Below are 17267 nucleotides of genomic sequence, written 5' to 3'. Positions count from 1 at the left end.
TGAACCCATCCCACATTTACATTTAGTTCCTTAACTACCCATTTACTTTTATTACCCTTAACATTGCCAACTTATCTTGTTAAGTGCTTGTTCATTTACCTCAGCCCCACCCTGCCTCAACCAATAGCATCAAAGCATTTTTACTACTCCACCCCACCTCTCCTACCCTGTTTTCTACGGTCTGGCCTCCTGCCACCTCCTAACTGTAGAACTCCAACACTGTTGAATCTGCCGCCATGACATCCACTGCTGCATCTACTTCACGCTCGCCCCAGCCCCTCACCAGGAACTCTTTGCCAACTTCATGTAACAATTGTTACATGAGTTACAAAGATTTTTCTGCCTTTTACTCAGGTAATTATGATCGACTAATCGGTTTTTGCCAGGACCACGGCCTCCTGAGAAAGCAGGTCTTTTGCCCCCATTCAGTCAACTCCAAGATACGGGAGGAGAATGTATAACTTCGTCGGGTACTTGGCTGTTGCTTATTTCAAGCTGGATTTTGAGGAACCCAAGACCCGCCTCCACGCATTCTTAAAAGCAGCTGCTGCTTTGTACCCTCCACCCCTTTAAGGTAAGGTCCAAACATTATTCTTAATTATTATGTTTTAGGAAAGTGAGTGTTAGGCTTTCGCCGAAAGTTGCGCCAAGGTATGTTACTATTCAGTGGGGTGCTGCTAAGACAACTCGTACCTTCCACTTACCCCGCCCTCCCCCTGTGCGTTACCCCCCCCCCCCCCCCCCTTAGTGAAACATATGGCTCCGTGTGGTTGGGGAATTTAAACATGGCGGCTGTGTTTACATCTCCTTCACCGTAACGAATACTTGGTACCTTCCTGTAGGACCGTTCTTCGGTGACTTAGACTATGGCAATTGACATTTTCTATGTTATTTTAGTTGCTTTACAAGGGTTGTAAGGAATATTTTTTTCGTTTGGTTGGAACTAAACTTTAATATACCTTTGAGTTTGGTGCGGCTATTATGTAACTTTCAAAGGTCAATTACTGCTTAGTTACAGCCGGCCGAATGGATATTACTTTTAAATCTTGTACAGTAACTCAAATAACATAGGAATCAGTCAATTGCCATAGTCTAAGCCACCGCGGATTGCTTCTGTAGAAATACCACCCCGGTTCCCAATAGGGTCCCCCCATTACCGTTTTTTTAGGTTTTTGGGTTTTCTAACACTCCACAGGTTTTCAAAACTAGCGCCAAAACTAACGGCCGCCATCTTGTTTGTATTAGTCTGCCGATTCCCCAGCAGACGAAACCCGGGGACAACTAAACTGTAGCCGCTCCCTTGAGCTGCACATGATATTTAGTTTTCGATTTTTAAATCAACAATACCCAAGTGGATGGTGAAAAAATCTGTTCATTTCTCATTTTCGTTTTTTTTTCACTTGTTTTCGTCATTTAGCATTCGAGAATCATGTTTATGTCGTGTTATTAATGATGTTTATGCTTATCTGAGTAAATATTGATAACTGCGAATCGGCGATCATGTTGTGGGTCCAAAAAGACATATATTAGCGAAATATGCTGATAAACATGCTGTTTATCAGCATATTTTTATTTAAACGAAGAAATATCAAATCAACTTAATTTTACAAAGTCAAGAAATATTCTATTAAATAGGAAAATGCTGTAGGAAAGCCATGCTTTCCCAATACAGCTTTAGTCATATCCCCCTCCTTTCTCTACCATACTTAAATGCGGCAGTTGAGCGCATTTTTTAACAAAAACTTCTGAGAGATCTTCTCTTAAAATGAAACATCAAATGGGATAATGCATGTAATATACCATAAGAAACACGACTTGAAAGTGTCTTCTCATACACTGATTATTGATGACAAAATGCTGAAAGCAATCAGTAATGTCACAAGTAATGCAACATGTACAGAAGTTTCAGATATGTGATTTCATGGTGTTCGTAAGAAAGGTATGAAGGGTATAGCAAAAAGCTTAATTTCTACATTCATTTATTTTTGCTTCCTTTGAATAAAGGATATGGATTTCTGTACGTATGTAATCACTTGCAGAGAGTCAGCTCTTAGAACCATGAGGAAGGTCATCCCAGCTCTGAAGCAATTTTTAGAAGAGATAGTGCAAAAACATCCTCCTGATGCATCAGCAGGGGATGCCTCAATATTGCTGCAAAGTATTAACTTTGAATTTCTTGTTTGTCTTGAGATTGCCACCCCAGTTTTTCAAGAAACTGCCTATGCCTCTAATGCCCTACAACAGGAATACTTTGATTTGGCTGCCTCCTACAAAATTGTAGATGGAGTGCTACAAAGTTTGAGAGAATTAAGAAATGATGAGAAGTTTCAGGAGATTTTTACAAATGTTAAAGGGAGAGCTGAATCCATGGCCATCGACCTCCCCTCTGGGATTCCTGGACAAGGCAGAAGAAGAAAAATGCCTGAAAGATACAAGTATAGTGCTACATCTGCTACTGAGGACCAGCAATATCAATCCTTGGAGGAGTACTACCGTGTGAGAGTATTTTATGTGTTTTTAGATACAATTTCACAAAAGCTACAAAGAAGATTTAAAGGTGGAGACAACACAACATGGGGTATCCTAAATGCCTTTCATTGTATGACAGTCCAAGATAACTGGAAAGAACCTGTGAATGAAGAGGCATTCAAGTCACTGCAAAACTTATGCCAGTTTTATGAGTTAGAAGAAGTAGACAAGCTACGGTTGGAATTAAAGATCTTCTATTCCTCATTTCCTTGCCTGCCACAGAACACTGCAGCTACAATGCTCAACCTGATGAAAGGAAACAATGTCCAGGAGATATTGCCACTTATGCTTGAACTCTTAACAATTTATGCCCCTCTACCCGTCACAACTGCAACAGTGGAAAGGACCTTCTCCAAACTCAAGCTGGTGAAGACAAAAGATACGCAGCCTGTCCAGTGAGGAGAGGTTATCTGATCTTTTGTTGCTAGCAGTTGAAAAGGATATCACAATCAACAACAGTGAAGTTATCAGCATATTCAAAGAAATGGCACACAGAAGACTTCTCTTATAAATATAAAATGATAAGGTCTGGTTATTAGCCAAGTGTATTGATCATACTGATTGATTTTCTTGCAGTCATTTATGTAAAAGTAATATATATAATTTTTCTTTTGTTAAATTTCATAGTTCTACTGGTAGTCAGTACTGAAGATTTTATGTTCATATAAAACATTAGCCCACTGGTACCTATGATATCAGTCATGTTTATCTCTTTCTTGAATTATTAATGGCTAGTTTAAATAAATTTGAAAGAATATTGAGCCGGTATATATTTAGCCTCATTCATTTCTATATTTTTGCCCTTTTTTTCACTTGAGCACCTGCCCTGAAAAAAGTTCTCTGCATGTCCCTGAGCAGGACTACCTTTTGGTTTCAACTGACTTTCATAATAATTAAATCATAGATACATTTTTGTATTATCAGTTTTATGAAAGAATATTGTTGTTACTATAGTCGATTTTTTTCGACTGGTGTAAAATTCGTCAGATATAATACACCTGGATGAGGAAGGACACAGAGGATCTCTGTTTTTTAAACAATCTCCACACACCAAGTTATTTCGAACATTTCCATTCTCTCAAGAAGATTATGAATAAATATAAGAGCAAACTAGAAAAAAATAATCACCTAGTATTAATGTAAAGAAAACAAGAGAAATGAATAATTAGTGGAATTGTGAATTTTTTCTATTGTTAATGTTTAATGTGTAAGTGTTTAGCTAACTGTTATGGTTTAGTGAGTAAGCGTTTAGTGAATGTTTATGAGTAAGTGTTTGATGAATGTTTAGGGTTTAGTGACTGTTTAATGAGTGAGTATTCAGTGAATGTTTACTGAGTCTTTAGGGTTTAGTGAATGTTATTGAATGTATATTTTGTAAGTATTCAGTAAATGTTTTGTCTTTAGGGTTTTAGAAAATGTTAAGTGAGCGTTTAGTGAATGTCTTGTGAATGGTAGTGTTTAGTGAATATTTAGTGTGTAAGTATTCAGTGAGTGTTTAGGATTTTAGTGAATGTTTTGCGAATGTTAAGTGAGCTTTTAGTGAATGTCTTGTGAATGTTAGAGTTCAGTAAATGTTTAGTGTGTAAATGTTTATTAAGTATTTAATGAGTGGATGTTCATTCACTGTTTAGTATTTAATATGTATTTAGGGTTTGGTAAGCATTTAGTATTTAATGAGTACTTAGGGTTTAGTGAGTGTTTAGTGTTTAATTAATGTTTAGGATTAAGTGAGTGTTTAGTGAATGTTTACCGAGTGTTTGGGGTATAATGAGTATTTAGTAAATTTTTTGTTTTAAGTGTTTAGTGAGCATTTAGTGTAGAGTGCCATATTGATTGTTGGGTATTCAGAGTGTTTTGTGTTGTTGAGTGTGAGTGTAAAGTGAATGTATGCAAGTGTGAGTGCTTACTGAGTAACTGCATTGTGAGTATTAGTGTTTAGTGATTGTACTACATTACTGTTTAGTTAGTGCTTTGCTACTGTATGCAAAGAAAGTCCTGTCATTTACACAGGAACCATTTATGCTTGACACTGCTTAGATCCAAGAGCAGATGCTTAGGCCTTGACCATAATGGCTGGAGTGCTTAGGCCTGTTTTCGTAAGGTAATTTTTCTCTCTGAAATTTGGTCGAATAATAATAATAATAATAAAGATTAAAAAAAGTAATAGTAATAAAATTTAGTACAAAGAGCTGGACCTAGACCTTTCAATATGGCCTTCCGAAGTCACTCTCGGCAGGGAGATCGCTACTCCAGTGATTGACGCCCTATGCCTTGCACACAGCTGACATATTTGCACATTCGGTTGTCCGATTTTTATGACTGTTGGAGACGCATTATATTTATAAATCATATTAGCACTGGTAAATACTTTGAACAGACGTGAGGATATAATATGATGTTATTGCCGGTCTACTGGATATAATGAACAAATAAAGTAAAAATATTACCAGGGAGAAAATTAGCCGAATAATGGTCATCAAATGTAGATAGAATGTATTGAAACACATTACATAGGCTGCCTGTGGTGCGTGCCGGCGGGAAGTTAAGAGACAAACACGCTCAGCTGGCTTTAAACATCAAACTGCGTAAGTATAATTTTTATTTGAGTTTAGATTTTCTTCCCTGAATATATATGGTACCTGATACTTGGTGATAGTGTACAGATCAATTTGAGTGAGGCAGCCGAAAATAAGTGGACTATTAGATAAGTGACATGATATTATAGGCCTACTTAATTTGGGAGTCAGGAGCTCCAAATTGTATGATCGTCAACTTCGGGAGGGGGAATAAAATGGGTGAAAATGTTTTAATGTTTATAGTTAGCCTATCCTGAACAATTCATTCATATTTCCGTTTCCAGTAATTATTTGTGTTGTGATACATCATCTCTTTGTGAATGTGCTGGTGTTAAAACGGCTCTTTATGATGGGACTTTGGTCTTAATATCAATTGAACTCCCATATCCGATAAAAATTTCATTTCATCCACACGAACCAACAAACCGCGACATGGCTGCAGTGCTCTAACTACAGGCAAGAAAAGAAAATGACCAGAGACGCTATTAAAACGATAATACTTATCGTACATTTCTTTTTTTTAGAGGAATTGAGAGTGGCACCATATGACTGGTTTAATTATTCAAAAATGGCTCTGCACACATACTTGTAGCTGTTGTCACTTGTGACACCCCCCCCCTCCCATTCAGATAAAATACTACTTTGTGTGAAGTAATAACTCCACACAATAGGATAGTGCTAATATATATATATATATATATATATATATATATATATATATATATATATATCTATATATATATATATATATATGTATATCATATATCTATATATATATATATATATATATATATATATATATATATATATATATATATATTATATATATATATATAGTATATGTATATATATATATATATATATATATATATATATATATATATATATATATATATATATATATATATATATAGATATATATATAGATATATATATATATATATATATCTGTGTATATATCTATATATATATATATATATATATATATATATATATATATATATATATATATATATATATCATATATATATATATATATGTGTGTGTGTGTGTGTGTGTGTGTGTAAACTATGGAAAGTAGACCAAGCCTAGTAAGTCTCATACATAGTTTTTTATATAGGTGTGATGGAATTAATGAAGTTAAATATTCCATACTTCAATAGGAATTAAAAACAAACAACTCCGGCAGTAATTCTTATCCTGAAAGAACACAATATTTCTTGAATTTTTTGCCTTTTACATTTTATCAGGCTCACGATTTTCAGATAATTACCATATTTCTAATGTTAATATTGCCTATGATAGATTTTGAATCGTTTCAAGGTGTCTCATCTCTCCCTTCCAATCGTAGGTTATGTCTGTGAAGGGGTAACCACCCACTAAAATGTCTGTCATTACCACCGGAGTACTCTAGGATGTGCAGTACTATTGTAGTACAAATTTTACTTGATATCTCCAATGTTGGATGCAGTTCCTGTCTCCCCCTCCCCTTCCCCCACTCGTTGTGGGGTGTCTGTCAGGGGGTAACCACCCATTAAAATGTCTGTCATTACCACTCCAGTACTCTAGGATGTGCAGTGCTATTGTAGTACAAATTTTACTTGGTATCTCCGATGTTGGATGCAGATCCTGTCTCCCCCTTCCCTTCCCCCACTTGCTGTGGGGTGTCTGTGAGGGGGTAACTACCCACTAAAATGTCTGTCATTACCACTGCAGTACTTTAGGATGTGCAGTACTATTGTAGTACAAATTTTACTTGGTATCTCCATGTTGGATGCAGATCCTGTCTCCCCCTCCCCACTCGTTGTGGGGTGTATGTCAGGGGGTAACCACCCACTAAAATATCTGTCATTACTACCACAGCATTCTAGGATGTGCAGTGCAATTGTAGTAAGTACACATTTTACTTGGTATCCCCAATGTTGGGTGCAGATCCTGTCTCCCCCTCCTCACTCGTTGTGGGGCGTCTGTCAGGGGGTAACCACCCACTGAAATGTCTGTCATTACCACCACAGTATTCCAGGATGTGCAGTGCTATTGTAGTGTAAATTTTACTTGGTATCTCCTAAGTTGGATCCAGATCCAATTAACCCCCCCCCCCCACTCCCTTTTCAGTGCATCTGTCAGGGAGAACCCACCCTCCAAAATGTCTGTCACTGGTCATTCTATAATCAGTAGAGTTTGCAGATATATTATATATTAGTTTCATCTGGTATCTCATATGTTGGATCCAGACCCAAAATCTAACAAGCAATTAGTGGTGCTTGTTAAGTAAGCCACCCATATATTTTCAGCAGACGGTCAGTTTCACAGTTTACAAGTTTACTCCTAAATACCAGTAGGGGTTACAGTCGGTATCTTGTTCGTTGTATCTCAATGGTCCGGGCTGCCGCTCTATAACTCTTCCACATCCTCACCACTCACATCTAAGCCAATGGACTTCCCAAGACACAATAGATTCCACAACAAACGTAGGGTTGTCAGGGTCAGCCTCAAATCCTTCAAAATCCTTCTTGAAGTAACACTTTGGCCACAATTTTTTCCAAGCAGAGTTCACTGTCCTGGAAGTCACTCCCTGCCAAGTGTTATCTATAATATTCTATATGACTTGTGCAAGTAAAGATATTGAAGTGATCCTTCCAGAACTCACATATGGTCAATTCAGTGTCTTTTCCATATTGAACTTTGTTTCAACACAAATCTTTTCCATATTGAACTTTGTTTCAACACAAACAAGTTCAGAGCACTCACATCCAACACAGATCTCCAGCCCTTAGATGCCTTGGGACTACAAAAAGGCAGTTGTAAAACCTTGGAGAAGATTTGCCAACTACTAATTCCACCACCACCTTCTGAATGAGAGCTTCTACCTCTCGAGCTAGAGCTACAAACCTCTCTGATCCTGGAGAGTAGGCCGACAGTACGATTGTAATGGAGAGAGAGAGGATTCTTGAAAGAAATGGAGTAGCCAAGGCAAAGAACTTGGACCACCCAAGGGTCTGCCCTTCTGCAACTCCACTCCTCCCAAAACAGGTGCAATCTGGCACCTATTGGAGCATGAAGGAAAGTCTAGTCACTTTGAAGAAGGCTTAGGGCCCAAGTCTGACCAAGGCCTGATGAATGGTCTGGTTCTACCTCAACGAAAGGACCACTGCAGAGAAGAGGTAGACTTAACTGGAGTTACAGAAGGGACTTTACCACGTTTAGCTGACTGAGCCAGATCATTCGTTGACTTTTTCTCTAGCACTGAAAGGATATTCTTAACCGTTTCCTCTGGAAACGGATGGTGCTTGTCCAGTGGAGAGAAAAGGAAAGCAGACTTCTGTGAAGACGTGACTCCTTTGGTCACAAAAGAGCACCAAAACCCCCTCTTAAGAGTGCCAAAAGCGAAGAGAGAGGCAAGTTTGTCATCACCATCCCTAACTGACTTGTCAGCACACTACAATACCCCAAGTCAGTCTGACACCAAGTCCGAAGCAAAGTCCTCCGGAAGAGAGGGGCAGTCTTCCAACTATAAAGTCAGAGTTCCAACTGTCTAGTCTATAAAGCTCATAATTTCCAAGACTTTAAAGAGGTTCTTTACCAAATGATCCAACTCGGGTGATGGAGAGAAAACTTTGGCTGGCGAAAAAGCAGCCCTATGGTTAGCGTCAACCAGACCAGACAAGTCCTCCTGAGAGGAGGCAGACACTCCCATGGAAGGAGCCTCTCCGGTGGCATAAAACCTTTATCTCTTATAAATCAGCTTTGAAGGTGGAAGAGTGAAATAAGACCTCCCAACTCTCTCTTGGCCACTAACTGGTCTTCAAAATCTGCAGGGATTTCTTCAAAGCCTTAGACATAACTAGCTTCAGAAGCAGAGGGTCCATATGCTTCCTCCTCCTCATTAAAATAGAAGCAGGAGACCTAGGAGGTGCTGCAACAAAATAATCTGGGTATGTGTTCAACAGATACTAGAGCAGACTAGAATACGCTGATGCAGGAATAGAGTCGGCTTTTTGTTCTTCCTCCTCCGATGAAACAGGAGAAAGAGAAGGCTCCAGAGGCTTAGGACATAACTTCCTTCCTTTCAACAGACACCCTAACTCGTACACCTTTCAACGAAGCAGTAACAAGCTCGAATCATCCCAAGTCGGAGTCGAAGTCGAAGTGGCAACTGTCGAAGTTGATATGACAGCAGTTGGAAGTGTTGAAACATTTGACACTGCAGGAGCCACACAGGTTGGAGAAAACATTGCGAAAGATGGCATAGGAGTATTCAACAACGGAACAAGCATCAAACTCTTCAAAGGTGCCAAAATGCGACAATCTGCTAGAGTCGGAGATGTCCACAGACGAAACACGGTCCCGAGGAGATGTAGAAGTCGCAACATTACAAGAAGGCCATGGACCTTCCTTGGACTTCTTCACAGGAGGAGGGAGGGGGATATTCCCTGCAGTTGCACATCTTTTCAATGGGCATGAAACTGACAAAACACGCCAATTACTCCATCTCACGGGAGAGGAATCACCCGACTCCAATGACAACGGTGTGGCAGGATTACACAAGCTAAAAAACAAAGAACTCAAAACACAAACACATGTACTCACCTCAGACTCAGGGTGAGGAGTTGCATCGTGTCCGCTGGATATATAGCTAGGCTAGGCTAGGCTAGCCATCGTAACACAACACACAAACAACCGAACAAGGACAACAACCACACAACAATTTGATAACCATACAACAAAAGACCATGCACAAACAATCGCTATCAGCACCAAAAACCAATAACGCGACAAGTCAACACACCGCCCACAACACCAAGGAAACACAACAACAGCAACTCATCTACAACACAACAAACTCATAAGCACAACAAATTCAACAACACAGGCACAACACAAAAGCTTCAAAAAACACAAAATAGCTGGCAATCAACAATACTGCTCCCAAAACTGACTGACCAGCACCGGCTCTCCTCACAAACACTCACTTCTCCCAACGTTCGTAACCATTCTCGCCACTGATAAACATGGCGAGCGCCACAACAGAAACACGCTTACAACCGCCATCAAACCACTCCCATTTATTCCTCAACCAATTTTGCTCTCTCTCTCTCTCTCTCTCTCTCAGTGCCATTTTGCCCAGTGAAACGTTCCCGCGCACAGTCTGATTAATCAACATATATCACGTGTTTAACATACGTCTGGAAATCGAAAAATATCTAGAAGTGTTCGTGAACTATCGGTGATAAGATTAGTGTGAAAATAGTAGGATAAAGCATCTACTAAGTTAGTTTATCAAGTGAAATACTGTAAATCAGATCAAGATGGCAGTAAGTTCCAACTGTGTAAGAAATGGCGAAATTTAACGTGTCTGGCAGATTCACAATATGATGAGGTAGCAGGAAGGGAGCTGGCATTTCTCATCTATGAGATCAACAACAGCCCTAACCAAAAAGATACAAAAGCATTCATAGACATATTAGAAGGATATGATCCTTCAAACTGGAACAAATCAACAGAAAACATCTTGAAAATAATTGAAGAAGTTCCAAATAAAATCCAAGTGGTCAAGAGACTCATAAGGAAAATTTACATCAATCAACATATTCCGACAAAGAAAATGAATAAGGTGAACATTGTGAATATCCTAATTGATGCAATAGGAAAAAGAATGCCAAAAGCATGCAAACTGTGTAAGGTGTGGTATAGCATAGTTAATCCACAAAACCTGATCAGAAAATGTTCTGCATGCAACATTCCGACGCATCCTCAATGTGCTGAAGTAATGCAAGATATGAGTAAGGATACCAGAATATTTTGCTCAACATGTCTATCATGGATAGACAATGTTATTAAATCAAGACTTAATGTACAAATACAGGCAATCCCCGGGTTACGACGGGGGTTCCGTTCTTAAGACGTGTCGTAACCCGAAAATCGTTGTAAGCCGGAACGACATTGTTGAAAACATGTCCACAGGGAAAATTTCACTAATTTGCAATTTTTCTTAGGGCCGTATCTGTAAAATTATCACTAATTTACTTTTTTCATGTGCAACACTATGTATTCACAAATTACTGTATATTTTCATTAAAATACAAGAGAGAGAGAGAGAGCATTACAACTTGTAGCACCAGCACGGTATAAAGGAGGTTTATATTTGTTTAAATAATTGAAATTATCAATAAACATTTTACATACTAGTACCATAAAAATTCTTTCATCTCGGTAAAAGAGAGAGAGAGAGAGAGAGTGTTTATCTCTCTCTCTGTTCTCTCAAAAAATACTTATAACGCTTCCAGCGAAAGAGAGGGAGGGAGTTACCACTATGACACATTATTATCTTGTGTGGCAAAAAAAGAGAGAGAGAGAGAGTTAACCTTAATTAAAGTGACATGGATAGATTAGTATTGTATTTCTTTAAAATACTATCACATATGAATTTTGTAATTACAGTTATTATTATTATTATTGGATTAGTATTATTATTATTATTATTATTATGAAAGTAGTTAAAAACAAATAGTACAAGTACATAAAAAATCTCGAGTCTCAGTAAATGAGAGAGAGAGAGAGAGAGAGGGGGGGGGGGAAATTTCATGAGCACTTCCCCCTCCTGGCTGTCACAGAACTTGATATATCTGACAGTTTTAGTACCTGGAGTTAGAAAAAGGTTACTGAGAGAAGACTGGGATTTCCTTCATTCTTCCATAATTTTATAAATATATAAGCTAAAATCTTACTAATTCACTATGGTATTTTCTTTAATGAATTGATATTATTGCTGTATAAATTAATATTAATATTTGAAAATAGTAAATCATTTATTTATCATACAAAAAAACATACATCTTTGTAGTAAGAGAGAGAGAGAGAGAGAGAGAGAGAGAGAATGATTATTTTTATTATGTGATAATGTTTCAATGATATTTTGCTGTTTTGTATTAAAGGATATGTATACTGTTTGAGAATGCGTTCCTTATCCTTGACTATAGTTACCATACAGTTTAATAGCGTAAATTAATTTATGCGCACTCTGCTCAGAAACTAGTTCTACGTATGAGTTGCGCTTTTGAACTGTTATAAACTGCGCATCCCAAGCTAGTGTAATCATTCGCTTGGAAACTAGTTCCGCATATGAGGCATTACTAAAAAAATTCAAAAAATACGACATAAAAAGTGTCGAAAATCATCATAACCTCAAAATTTTTGTTGTAATCTAACCAAAAACTTATTTTTATTAATATACTGTGCTAAACTATAAAGGATTCTTATCATAGTATGCATTTTTTAAAAGCATCGTTAACTCGGAGTGTCGGAAGTTTCAGCGTCATAACCTCGGAACAAGCGGCGTAACCCAGGCCAGATTTTACAATGAATATTTAAGAAAAAGCGTCGTAACCTCGGAACGTCGTAAGCCGGAGCCGTCATAAACCGGGGACCGCCTGTAGTTGAGGATGAAGAAGAGGAAGAGGAAAACAGAAGAGAAGTAAACAAAACTGAAATGACAGAAAAAAATAAGGTAAACAAAGAACAAGATGAAAGTATGGATGCAGAGATACTCATTGATACTACATATGAGGCAATCAAGCAACATACATACGAAGAAATAAATTACGACATGACAACACAAAAGAAAATCCCGAAGAGGCTCTACCCAGATCTGCACACTGATGGGAAAGAGGAAAAATAGACAAAAAAGACAAAGTCTGCACCCTTTTGAAAAGAGGGAATTGCAGATTCGGAGAAAGATGTTACTACAAACATCCCAAGGTATGTCACAACTATGAAATCTATGGTAAATGTGCATACCTAGATGGCTATGAGGATGATTGCAGAGATCTACATCCAAAAATATGCAAAAACCTAAAAGAAGGAAAACGATGTAAGTTCGACAAATGTAAATATATGCACCCTGTAGCCATGAATCAAAATCAATTAAATAGTCAATAATAAAATCCAAAATAAGAAAGAAACAAATAAAGAGAGGAACAAAGAATATGAGGTGAAGGAAAAAAGCAAGCCATTACCGCGATATGGAGTGTCAGCAAAGAATTTCCAAGCATCAGCTCCAAGATGCAGTTCAAGAGATAAATACTGTATTTATGATGCAAGAGGATATTGCAGATACGCAGAAAATTGCAGATTCAGACACAAAATGAATAATTATGATGAAGGAAGATCAAATATTATGGAAAAGTTGGATTTTTTAATGTCAGAATTTCTGGAAATGAAGAAAAGAACAACATACCAGAACAGGAAAGAGACATGGAAAAATCCTTATTATTACCCATATTAAATGAAGGAGAAAACACGCAAACCATCATAGTGATGAATGCGCAGGGTTTAGTTACGAGTAACTCAAAAAGAAAAACAGAGTACTTAGAAGAACTAACCCAAATTGAAAAGAAAATAGATATAATGAATATAAGTGAAACCTGGTATTCCCAAGAGACTGGGAATGGCGATCAAATAAAAGGGTTCCAAACTTATAGATCAGATAGAAAAAAATAGGAATCAAGGGGGAACTGCGATATATGGGAAAGACAAAAAACAGGAAAAATATATGAGAAATATAGTAACTCAGAATGTGAACTAATAGCGGTAGAATTTGAATCTGAAAAATTAATGAACATAGTAATATATAGACCCCCTAACACTAAAGAGTTTGACACAATAATAGAAAAATTGGATGATATATGTAGAAATCACAAGGACTGGACTATTCTCCTATCCGGAGACTGTAACTTTCCTTCCTTTCATAGACTGGAAAGAACGAATAGGAGATTGTGGTTGTATTTATACATATAAAAAAGAGAGTAATAGTAGTGCAGAAGATAAGAGGCAATTCGAAAAGCTATTAGATATGCTACTAGAATACAACATTCAACAAATAAATCACCTGCCAACAAGAAAGGAAAATACTTTAGACCTAGTATTTGTGAACGAGGTGAATTATGTTAAAGAAATAATAGTTTATAATGCGAGTATTTCAGACCATAATGTCATAGAATTAACAGTCCATTCCAAAGCAAGTGAAAACAGAGATAAGCAAGAAATGAAAAAGTGGGAAGGATATGGAAAATACAACTTCTACAGTAAAAATATAAAATGGTCAGAAATAAATGAAGAATTAAACAAAGATTAGGATAACATTTTCGTAAGTGATGATATAAAGGTAAATATGGAGATATTATATAAAATATTAGAGAAAATAGTGGATAGATATATACTGAAGAAGAAAAGTAAACATCAGTCATGCATACCAAGAGACAGAAGGATCTTGTTCCAGAAAATCAGAAAGTGGAAAAAAGGTCTTGCAAAAGAAAAAAATGCATGGAATGTGATTGAACTAAAAATTAAGATAGAAAATGCAGAACAAAAGATTATACAATCAAAAGAAAATGAAAAACGGGACTTGGAAGAAAAAACTCTAGTAAATATCAAGCAAAACCCCAAACTATTGTGCTCGTATGCAAAAAAGATGAATAAAAGAAGAATAGAAATAGGCCCTCTAAGAATTGAAGGGAGATTAATGAAAGAAAAAAAGGAAATATACAACATGTTGGGAGAACGATATAAGAGAGAATTCACCCCTAGAATTGATAATGAAGATAATGATATAGAAGTAAGGGATGACAATAGTGAATATTTGGCAGACATAGATATTAATGAAGCTGATATTGTGCAGGCTATTAATGAAATTAAAAATGGAGCTGCAGCAGGGCCTGATGGTGTCCCTGCTATTTTGATAAAGAAAGTAGTTCATTCTATCGCAACGCCACTTGCAATATTATTAAGACAAAGTGTAGATACAGGCAAGATTTATGATGAGCACAAATTAGCATATATTACCCCTACTTTCAAAAGTGGACCAAGACTAGAGGAAAGTAATTATAGGCCTGTGAGTCTAACATCACATATTATGAAAGGGTAATGAAGGAAAATATTATGAAACATTTAATAAGAAATAATTTGTTTAATATAGGACAACATGGTTTCGTACCCGGAAAAAGTACACAAACCCAACTGTTAGTCCACCGTGAGAACATATACAAAAATATGAAAAGCAGAAATGAAACAGATGTGGTTTATCTAGACTTTGCAAAAGCTTTTGACAAGGTAGATCATAATATATTAGCAAAGAAAATTAGAAAACATAATACAGTGGATAAAGTAGGAAGATGGTTAAAAGAATTTTTACACAACAGAAAACAGATAGTTATTGCAAATGATGAGAAATCGAATGAAGCTAAGGTAATACCTGGTGTGCCACAAGGTACAGTGCGGTGTTAGCTGCATTACTGTTTGTTATTATGATTGCAGACATAGACAGTAATGTTAAGGACTCGGTAGTGAGTAGTTTCGCCGATGACACAAGAATAAGTAGAGAAATTACTTGTGATGAAGATAGGAACGTGCTACAAAAAGACCTTAACAAAGTATATGATTGGGCAGAGGTAAATAGGATGGTATTTAACTCTGATAAATTTGAATCAATAAATTATGGAGACAAAAGGAAAGCTATATGCATATAGGGGACCTAATAATGAGACAATCACAAATTAGGAAGCAGTTAAAGACCTTGGTGTGATGATGAATAGGAACATGTTATGCAGTGATCAAATAGCAATTCTATTGGCAAAATGTAAAGCAAAAATGGGAATGTTGTTACAGCACTTCAAATCAAGAAAAGCTGAACACATGATTATGCTTTATAAAACATATGTTCGTAGTCCACTTGAATATTGCAGTATGATAATGGTACCCACACTATCAAAAGGATATTGCACAAAGGTCCTTTACAGCTAGAATAGAAGAAGTTAAGGATCTTGACTACTGGGAAAGAATACAATCCTTAAAATTATATAGTCTAGAAAGGAAACAGATAGAAGGAATAGCCGAAAACATCATGGTGCTAAAAATATCAGAAAGAGCAAGCAGAGGTAGATTAATAGTGCCCAAAACTACACAAGGAAAAATAAGGAAAGCACACAGGACATTAATCCACTACGTACCAGCATCAATAATGCAGCGTCTATTCAATGCGTTGCCAGCTCATCTGAGGAATATATCAGGAGTGAGCGTAGATGTGTTTAAGAATAAGCTCAACAAATATCTAAGCTGCATCCCAGACCATCCAAGATTGGAAGATGCAAAATATACCGGAAGATGTACTAGCAACTCTGGTAGACATTAGAGGTGCCTTACACTGAGGGACCTGGGGCAACCCGAACAAGATGTAAGGTCTGTAAGGTAAGCTCTCTCTCTCTCTCTCTCTTTCATGCAACCTCCGGAGACTTTGTCAAATATAAACTACCATCATGACTCCTCCATATTACCTCCCCCAGTACATTTGACAAAGTCTCCTTACACTTGCAACATCCACGCTAAATCTTCTTTCGCAACACCCAAGGATGCTCGGATGCAGGCCCCCTGGATATTGTTTGAGGACCCTCATACATTCTCTCAGTTACATCGCCATTCACTTCTTCCAAACCACTTTCATTCAAATTCGAATTATCTCCCTCACTACTATCCTCCCAAATCTCATTCACTACTTCTTTGACATCTTCTAGCTCTGGTCCCAACATCTCCCCTATTTCTGCTACTAAACCACTCAGGTCATCCACACTTCTTTCAAACTCTTGCAAAGACTTATCCATCCCATCAAGTACCTCCTTACTACCAGGTTTCCTTCTCACTGAAGTCTCACTTATCCCTGTTATTTCAAACCCACACACACTACAAATATCATTCATTCCTTTAAAGTCATCCGTACTACACACTTTATCAACCGTTTGTACCCTACCACTAACCCCCTTACCGTGCCGTTTACGTTTCTTCCTTCCATTTTCTTCCTCTTCACTCTTCCACCTTCTTCCATACTCAACCAACACTAACTGCCGACCTCCCAGAACCATTTGTTCACTGACACTCGGCTTATACTTATTCACCCTCAACCATTCACTCACTGCATTCTCCCAAACATACTGTCGCATACTAGAGGACCCACCCAACTGAATCCCCTCAATACCTAGTTTCCCAAATTCCCAGCCTGATTCATCCTCTTTCGCCTATGCACAATCACTACATTCAGCACACTTCGCATGCTGCTCTTTACAAATCCTAGCATAATGCCCATTCATTCCAAATTTGCCTCAAACCACGTTCATA

At 37.3% G+C, this 17267-nt stretch overlaps 1 protein-coding gene across 1 annotated transcript; it reads left to right on the top strand.

The window, feature by feature from the left end:
- Positions 1-2058: 2058 nt before the first annotated feature.
- On the top strand, positions 2059-2928 carry LOC135218887 (uncharacterized). Its single transcript, XM_064255332.1, has one exon. It carries the CDS (start codon positions 2059-2061, stop codon positions 2926-2928), a length of 870 nt encoding a protein of 289 aa, XP_064111402.1.
- The last annotated feature ends 14339 nt before the right edge of the window (positions 2929-17267 follow it).

Source organism: Macrobrachium nipponense, chromosome 1 (assembly GCF_015104395.2).
Source record: "Macrobrachium nipponense isolate FS-2020 chromosome 1, ASM1510439v2, whole genome shotgun sequence".
Classification (NCBI taxonomy): domain Eukaryota; kingdom Metazoa; phylum Arthropoda; class Malacostraca; order Decapoda; family Palaemonidae; genus Macrobrachium; species Macrobrachium nipponense.
Note: the sequence above shows the minus strand (reverse complement) of the source record. Positions and strands in the feature narration are given on the sequence as shown.

What these genes read in the sequence shown, in the direction of transcription:
- LOC135218887 (XM_064255332.1), top strand. Translation starts at nt 2,059, where the DNA reads ATGAGGAAGGTCATCCCAGCTCTGAAGCAATTTTTAGAAGAGATAGTG.